Genomic DNA, 8,886 nt, shown 5'->3' with positions numbered 1-8,886 from the left:
AAAATTATGAGCAATTTTAAGGCAAGGAACGAAGTAAATTCAAAATCCTTTTTTGTTTCAAATCCAAAATACTTTAACCACTCAAAAACCTGTACTATTGACAATTATCGCGCAACAACTACATTCTTAACATTCCCCATGCCAAATCTCTTGTTTGGCGTGAGAGTGAAATATGAAAGGATTATATATCATTGATGTGTATTATGACTTAATGGAAGTGCTTGTTAAGAATTTAAGTTGATACACTTATATTTGATTTGTTAGGTAGAATTTCACGAAGTTCGACTTGTAGGTGATTGGACATGATCCAATTGAAGTTAGAAAAAATACTTGAAGTTGGAAAAGGTATTTGAAAGTTGAAGATTGTATACGTAGTACCAAATACTTATAGGCGAGTTCTAATATGATTCGATTTATAAGTAAGCATCTCTTGTAAAATACCAACAATTTTAAACTCTTCTAGAGCCCAAACTTCCATTTCTCCTACCCATTGTCCCCCAATTTGATTCTTCCTCTAAAAGGTTGATGGTAACAAGCGCATAATGTCCTGTCAAATGCTCACGGAGTTTATCATCAAGTAGATAAATAATTTCAGGATAAACACCGTTTGTCACAACTACCGGAACATTTTTATTGTTTATAAGGTGATGAATTAATAGTCATCCCCCCCCCCCCCCCCCCCCCCCCTCCCAAAAAAAAAAAAAAAGACAATGAAGGCAACATGAAAAAATGAGTGGGACAGAAATTTCATCTCACTATTCGACAAATTAAGCGAAGATAGGAGAATAGTTCTAAGATATAAGAGGAAAAATATTAATCAAGTTGGAGCTCAAGAACTGAGTCAACTATAAGATTTTTAAGTATCCAATAATATCACTCAACCAATTCAAACAAAATAGGTGGAAGATATGCAATCCAAACAAGGCTTCAGCACCGTAACTTAATAGACAAAATCCACAAAATTTAAGATAAGAAATACAGTTACATCTTTGAAATTACTCTGACCATGTTCCAGCGCTCTATCAAATAATGCACATTTGATCTTCGGAGATGACTACTTACTCAATTGACCTGCAAAAGCATAACAAGCAAATGAATTCAAGAATATTAAAGCTAGAAAATATGGAAATATAATACACTTTCTGTGATAGTTTAAATTTTTAGATAAGATTGACATAATTTAACATGGTATCAGCAAGGGCAGATGCAACTATTTAGGTGGAAGTATATTTGAATCCAGTACCTGCGACGCATAACAAAAGTTTATTTATTAAAATACATTAAAACTATAATATAAAACGACAGGTCTGAACCCATAGTTTTAGAAATATAATAAGTTCAATTTGTAGAATCTTAAATGTTGAACTCATTGAAGCTTAAATCTTGAATTTAAGCTCAGAGTAAACAAAAGGTATTGTGTTCAAATCTCACTGACACCCAAAAAGCAAGAGTCTATTTCTGCATGCGATATAACTAAATAATTAAAATTGTATTTTCTCTAACAATTAAAAATTTTTTGATGAGATTGTCATGCACACCGTTAAACTGAAAAGTCAGAGGTGAAGTGAATAAATACCCTAATAAATTGTGGTTTTTTGCTGAAAATAAATACCCTATTAAATAAATGGAACCAACCTTTTAATTAACCATTAATCAATGGTGAGAGTTGGGAGAAGCAGAGGAAGGGTCCTCATGATGTTCACCATGGATCCTAGCTGGAACTTGAAAATGTGTAGTGAAATGTCTGCTATTATTTGAAATTTCAGCCTGATGAACTAGTCCATTCATTAACGGCCTCTCTTCCCAACTAGCTTGATGATTAATCAAGTGTGAAAAATTGGACTGAAGGGGTTCCCTTTGAGGAAATGCAGCACTACTTTGAGTGAAAAATGCTTGCTGATGATGATGTGGTAATATATTCCAACCAGCTACCATTCTTGGATAATTTGCTTCAAAATTTTGATTCGAGAAAAGGGCAGATTGGTCATCATGACTTGAAGAAGCCCTATGAAAAGTAGTGTGAAGAGATAAGCCAAGATCTTCGTTTTGTATCGAAGATCTTGGAATTATCTCATGTGGGTAGTTTTGGAAATTCATTAACGAAGTCCCCGAATTCATAGGGAAAAAAGATTTCATAGTATCCCCAAGTGATTGTTGTGCTTCTCCACTTGAAGGCGCTTGCATCATGTACGAATTAGAAGAATTAACCTGACTCGGGTCGTTTTTTTCTAGTTCCCTTTGAAGCTGATACTCCGGCTGTTGTTCCAACGCGGCAGTATCAGCTTCGGTAGTACTTGGATCATGATTAGTGGGGTTCCAAGGAGGCAACTCATCTAACTTGTCAATAGCATCTTTCGCCTTTTTGATGAGCCAATCAACCGCCTTACTAGGCCGGTCATAACCCAACCTGTCCTGCACGTCATAAAATTGAATAGCAGTGTGAGCAGATAAACGGACCCTTCGATCCCTTGGCCCTTTCGCGGTATAAACTTTGCTGTGGCGGTCTTTTTGGCCAGTGGACCGGAGAATATGACCGCCTTCAACTTGCACTATCTCTCCTCCTCCCGTTGCTCTCTTCATTATAGATATAAATCACTCTGCATAGTCTTTTTGGTGCTGAAGATGATTCCGATGTATATTCAGATTCAGATAATTTACTTCTCAATAATATGTAGGAACAGATACTTTAAAAGATCTGAAAATTTACCTGCTAGTGCTGCAGTAGTATTACAACTGCTCAGCTGATTTCTGATGATGCTGATCCCGAGGAACACTGACAAGATACGCTACAAATCCCATAGGCACAATGAAACCTCTTTGTCCAAAACCCAAATTTCAAAAGACAAAAACAATAAAAGAAAACCTAATTGAAGTTGAAAATATTGCTCTTTGTGGAATGTTAATATTGCAATATTGATAGTACTACCGTGTTTAGGCTTTATCTATAGCTAGGGTTGAGAAGGCTTTTTTTTTTTTTTTGTTTTTTTTAATTTTTTTTTTTAAGAGGAGTGAAGGAAATTAGAGAAAAAAAGGTAGTAATAAGGATGAACATAAAATGAATGGAACAATGGGTTTTCGAGAAGGACTTTATCTTATTTGGCCTCTCATGGTCATGGAGTAGTACTGATTTGGACAGTTACAGCACGTCGCCTTTACTTTTTATTTTTTAGCATTATGCTTCCATCAGTATCATTCTATTAATTTCTTTCCTGTTGGGAGTGTGCTTAATAAAAAAAAAGTAGTGGGAAATGCATCATATTTTTCTATCAGAAATATTTAGGCTTCACCGTTGGTTTGATGAAACATTTACGTTCCAAGTTTTGTTTGGAAGTTATCTTAAATCCGTATACATTTTCGAGAATTGGTCAATATAATCTCCAGTACGTGATAAATGGAAGAATTCGAACAAGTTTAGTTCTAGCTACGTATTCGGGGGTAAAATACTTACCCATACCGAGTGTTTACACCAAATCAATAAATCCACGACTGATTTATATTAGGAAATTCATTAAAATATTGCGAACCCCGTAACTAAAACAAGCTATAGGCTCAATGCATGGGCAAGGCTAGGGAGGCGCAAGAGCCAAGGGAGTTCATCCGAACTCTTTTGCCAAAAATTTACATTGTATATATACAAGGTCAAAATTATTTCTTACGTTTATATAGTAGATGTTGAATATTCTTGGTTTCTTCGTATGCTTACTTCTTTATATTTTGAATCGTCTCAATTAAAATTTTGGCTCAACCATTTATTCAATGACAAGTTCAGAACCCATAATATTCAAATTCAGACTTTACCCTACCATTTAATTATGACCTTATCTAAATTAATAATAGTACTAGTTGAAATTCATCATGTATCTATCTACATATAGTGGTGGTGTGGTGCAATGCTAAAATTTAATGCAGCATGAAATTACTCAAAATTGATGATCAACATTTTCATGAGATATATATTTTAGAAAACTACATGAAAGCATGGTTTAATTAATTAGAACTTAAGGTTAGTTTTATCTTTTTTAAAAGCTATTCATATAATCTTTTTTCAGTAAGCAAATTTATATGAAGGGTATTAAACTTTAAAAGAGTGGTGAGAAAATGGAACTCTGATGGTCCCAATACACCAATATAGACCCACCCTCATTGAAACATGATAGTGATTTCTAACAGCTTTTCCCTCCATTGCTCTATGAACTTTTGCACTATATATATATATCAGCGAGTAAATCGGATAATATAATAGTCACATCTCATAATCGTGAATAATTAATTTTTCACTAACTAGATTTTGAAGCATCTCATTGCTATTAATTATAAAGATGGGAAACAAAACATACAAATGGGAAACAAACATACATAAAGCAGGAATGTATGAGTTAACGAGTTAATAAGTCTCTTTTATCGTTTTATTTTATACTTTGTTTATGTTTATGGTTTCAACTTTTTCTTCTTTGCCAAGACAATGAAAGTTGGAATTTACGAAACCTTAAAAGAAGGAAATAGAACTAAAGAAAAATCAGTAATTTCTTTGTGGTTATATCTTTTTTGGTGTGGAATTGGCATTCCCTCGTTTAATTCTCAAAAATAAGAAATTATGATTCCGTTGAGTTTAACTAACTTTTGAAAAATGGCTAGCTAGTTAGGTTGTTAATAGCAAATTAAAAGTGATTTTTCTTTTTCAAATTAATGCAACAAGTGGTATACATAGTTAATAGAGACTCGGATCCGTCAGTTTGTAGGCAGTGGCGGAGTGCATTATTACGGGGTTGACCAAATTTAATAATTTTGATCCGAATTTTGTACTTGTCTTAAAAAATTCATTGAATATATATAAATTATTAATTTAGAACTTAGTATCTTAAAGGAACTAGAATTCGAGCTTATAACTTAAAATTTTGGCTTCGCCTCTATTTGTAGGTATTGAACTTTCTGCAAATCTCCTCATATCATTCCTTCATCCACTTGTAGCAAAATTTAAAGGGGAAAAAAAGAAGGAAAATGCGAAAATTAGAAAATGAATGACCATGAAAAAGGGAAATATTAATGGAAGAAGAAAAATGGAACTTCAACCAGAGCGAAAGATGTGTTGTTTATAATAGAAGCACATCTAGACCATTAATTAGAGGTTTTAAATTAGAGCCTTGAAATGATTTTTTTTTTAAATATGAAGTGTTTCTCCCTTGATAAATCGTACAAGGTGTGAATTTAGATTAGTCGAGGCCTCAAAGCTGGATAGGTTTGATCTGCAGTCATTCAGATCTCCTAACACGATCTACTAAATTCATTGAATTGTTCCAAAGGATTAAAATGACCCGTTATTACAAAATTCCGTGTCGGCTCTCTGTAAAATACTCATTTGACTAAGGGTTGACAATCACATTGTAAACTAAATTGGTGTTGACAAAGTAGATCCCAGGAAAAGAGATCATAAAATCATTATAGGAATCAAGCGGAACATCGATTGAGAAACCAAAAAATATATAAGAAGAGAGTGTGTATTTTTTTTTTTTTTATTTTTTTTTTGGGGGGGGGGGGGGGGGGGGCAGGCGAGTTGGAGGGGGGGGGGGCGAGTGTAAGGTGCATAACAATAGTCAATAAATTTAGGTTTAGCTAAAGGTGTTGCTTGCGAACTTTTACAGCTGAATTTAGTGGGATTATGCTTGAACAAAAGTTTATAGTCATAGTTTGGGAAGAAACTCTAAATCTACTTTCCGCGCAGTACCACTGGGCATAGAGTTGGCCTATACCTAATTCTCTCGCATAAAATATATCTTATAGATATTTTACAACGTTGTAGCTCCACAAGATATACTGGTAGCAAAAAGTTAGAAATTAAAGTTATTCAGAATGTATTAATTTAGGATTGATGAAATCATAATTACGATAAAATTTATCAGCAAAAATTAAATATATTCAATTTCCTAGTCTCACCTAACTACAAATCGATCTGTTTTATCTCAAGTTTTTTTGGCATGATTTATGCCTACGAAGCTTGCCTCTTACTTAACTAATTGTACCACATATTTGATGTCAAAGCTCCAGCCTTCTTGATATTTGGCTCTTATAGCGGTCTTATCTATGTACGCTCACACCTTCAATGACTAAGGACATATTAACGTCAAATGTGTTAAATTAGCCCATGAAAAATACCCGTCTAATCAACTCTCAAGTTTAGGCGAACTGAATTGTGCATATCTGTATTGACGGGTCAATCTACACAATCAAAGTTAGCCCATATAAAAGCTTGAACCAATTTGGTAAAGTTGACCCATAGAGACTTATCAAAATATTAAAAATAAATTTGTTATGTTTGGTTAGTTAAATATAGTCTTGACAAATAAAAGAAATAACCTTTGTTAAGCTTTTTTGTTAGTTTGATTTGATAATTCAACAAATAATCAAAGAATAAATAAATAAATAAATAAATAAATAAATAAATAAATAAGTGAAAAATGATTTTGAGTTGGACGTTTTAGGTTTTAACTTATTTTTTAACCCAAATTAGTCTACTCGATTATCTTGACTAAAACAAATTTGGGTGAGTTATGACGTAAGTTATTTATCAATTCAACCTTTTTAATCCGCTCAAATTTAACTTAATTTGTTCATTTGACAGTCCTAATTATCGCCCAAAAATTCCAATGGAGAAGGAATACATTAGGGAAAAGCATTTGTCAATTGGACCTCCCAATAAAGATGAATGCACTCGTGCTCCCTTTATTCCGAGTTGATAAGGACTTGCTTTCGTTTTCTTGAATTATTTGCATTACATTTCACTCCTCCATTTTCCTTTTTATCATTATAGTCACATGACCATTGTTCCTCTTTATACAAATCAAATAAATATTCTTATGTATTCCAAATCAAGCTCTCGCTCTATCGCTTTAAGTTGATATTAATTAAATTTACCAAATATAATTTCCTTTAAAAGTTTTAGCAGAATAGCTGATGGAAAGTCATGAAATGTGGGGGATGGAGATAATAGAGTTCCTATGCGTGAGGGGAAAAAAATATATTTTAAAATCTCAAAGAAAGGTATAGTATAAGGATTTTTACCGTAATTTATCCTTGATGGTATAGGTATATAAAAATATTTTACCTATGGAAATTGTCGTACGTCTTATTTTAAAATTGATGGCACGACACTCAAAAGAGATAAGAAAATATTGATTGATATGGATAGGAAGTACTACTAAACAATGATAGCCAATAGAAATTAGATGTCTTCAAGCTACAATGTCAAGGATATCTGCAACAATGAAACTTTAATTTGGTTAAAATTAATACATTTACCAAAAAAGAATCGCATGCTTGCAAACTTATTTCACTTTTTTTTTTTTTCTGATTGATTTTGTCCGTGTTGACAAACAATTCAAAATGCCTTGACTGGTCGGTGTATCCTTTCACCAGTCGATGATCAGTTATGAAAGACTCTTTCAACGGCGCCGGCTATTCTTTCACCGGCCGATCAGTTGCGGAAGACTATTAGGTAGAAGCTCAAATATCATTAAGAATATCTTAACACATTTTTTATTTATGTGTTTTTATAAAATAATTTATAGAAGGTAATATATAAATAAAAACATACCGAAAATGGTTAAAAGCGCCCCTAACGTATTGAAAATGACTTGGATTTGTCCTCCTTCCACCTTTTGGATCATAATTGGTCTTAACGTTAATTTTCAGATTAAAATGTTTTTCCTTCCACCGATTGGATCTCAATTGCCTTTAACGTTGATTTTCGGATTAAAAAGCCTGAAAATTAATTTATCAACTATGGAATTAATAGCAAACAATATACATTTCAAGAATAAATTTGGGTGAAAAGAAGCCACTAAGGGTTTATTTTATAAAAACAATTACTCCATCTGTCTCAATTTATGTCACACTCTTTCCTTTTTAGTCAGTCCTAAACTTTTTTTTTTCTATACTTAGTAACAATGTAACTTTAAGTACTTATTTTGCCTTTAATGAGATGATTTATAACCATAAAAATATCTATGACTTATTTTAGATAATAAATTTCAGAAAAATTATTTATTATCTAAAATTCGTGTTCAATCAAACACCTTCACATAATTTATGACGGGGCATTAACATACTTTTTAGATGAGTAAGTAAGACAATTTATTTATGATAGAGGAGAAACGTGAAAGCAATCTGATACAGAAGAAGGATGAAAGCTAAGTAACATGAAATGAAAGAGTCAGTATAATTAAGGTGTGTGATCCAAGAAGCAGAACAAAGTCCATCTATACTGCATGCTTCTACTCTGATGATCATCAAATCAAATAAATGTCTCACTAATGATATATATATATTCTGAAAGACAAATGAAAGAGACAACACAGTATGTATATAAGAATTGAAAGAGAGGTAGCTAAGCTCCTTAGCCATACATTTTGCTTGCAATTTATGACTTCTACCCAAGAAATGCCAATATGTCGCTGTCTTTATTTCGAGACAACTTGCAAGCATTCATATATTGGGGGGCAACGTCCCCTTCCAAAAAATATTGATCTACGCATTCACTTCAAAAATTTAATATTACAAAATGCCAATGCAATATATGTTTCGATAAATATTTACTGTCTTAATTAGGGTGTGCTTTTGGGATGATTGTCGGATGCACATACAGAGGCGGATCTCGGATTTGAAGGTGACGGGTGTCACAATTTTCTTCAATGTGTATCTTGTTAGGAACGTGTATTTGAGTCGGGTTCATCTGTTTTTAGTTTATTCGGATTAACTTAATAGACTTTTTTTAATTTACAAATATGAAAATTATATCTCAAAAATCAAGAAACGAACATAATTAGCATCTTAAACAAGGAATCACACCTATTAACACCCATTAACAACAGAAAAATCAACATTTTTACCAAG

At 32.7% G+C, this 8,886-nt stretch overlaps 1 protein-coding gene across 3 annotated transcripts; it reads right to left on the bottom strand.

The window, feature by feature from the left end:
- Nucleotides 1–778: 778 nt before the first annotated feature.
- Nucleotides 779–2,982, bottom strand: LOC132036326 (transcription factor TCP4-like). 3 transcript variants are annotated; one of them, XM_059426641.1, is made up of 3 exons: nt 2,708–2,982; nt 1,636–2,616; nt 779–1,071 (listed from the first exon to the last, which is right to left on the bottom strand). In XM_059426641.1, the coding sequence occupies exon 2, from the start codon at nt 2,578–2,580 to the stop codon at nt 1,654–1,656; it is 927 nt and encodes a 308-aa protein (XP_059282624.1). In that variant the 5' UTR covers nt 2,581–2,616; nt 2,708–2,982; the 3' UTR covers nt 779–1,071; nt 1,636–1,653. The 3 variants fall into 3 exon arrangements, with proteins under 3 accessions (XP_059282624.1, XP_059282625.1, XP_059282626.1); XM_059426643.1 differs by lacking the exon at nt 779–1,071 and adding an exon at nt 1,078–1,243; XM_059426642.1 differs by having other exon boundaries at nt 1,636–2,982.
- Between the last annotated feature and the right edge of the window lie 5,904 nt (nt 2,983–8,886).

The sequence above is a fragment of the Lycium ferocissimum genome, chromosome 11 (genome assembly GCF_029784015.1).
Source record: "Lycium ferocissimum isolate CSIRO_LF1 chromosome 11, AGI_CSIRO_Lferr_CH_V1, whole genome shotgun sequence".
In the NCBI taxonomy this organism is placed as follows: domain Eukaryota; kingdom Viridiplantae; phylum Streptophyta; class Magnoliopsida; order Solanales; family Solanaceae; genus Lycium; species Lycium ferocissimum.
The sequence above is the reverse complement of the archived record's forward strand: the minus strand, read 5'-3'. Positions and strand labels throughout refer to the sequence as shown.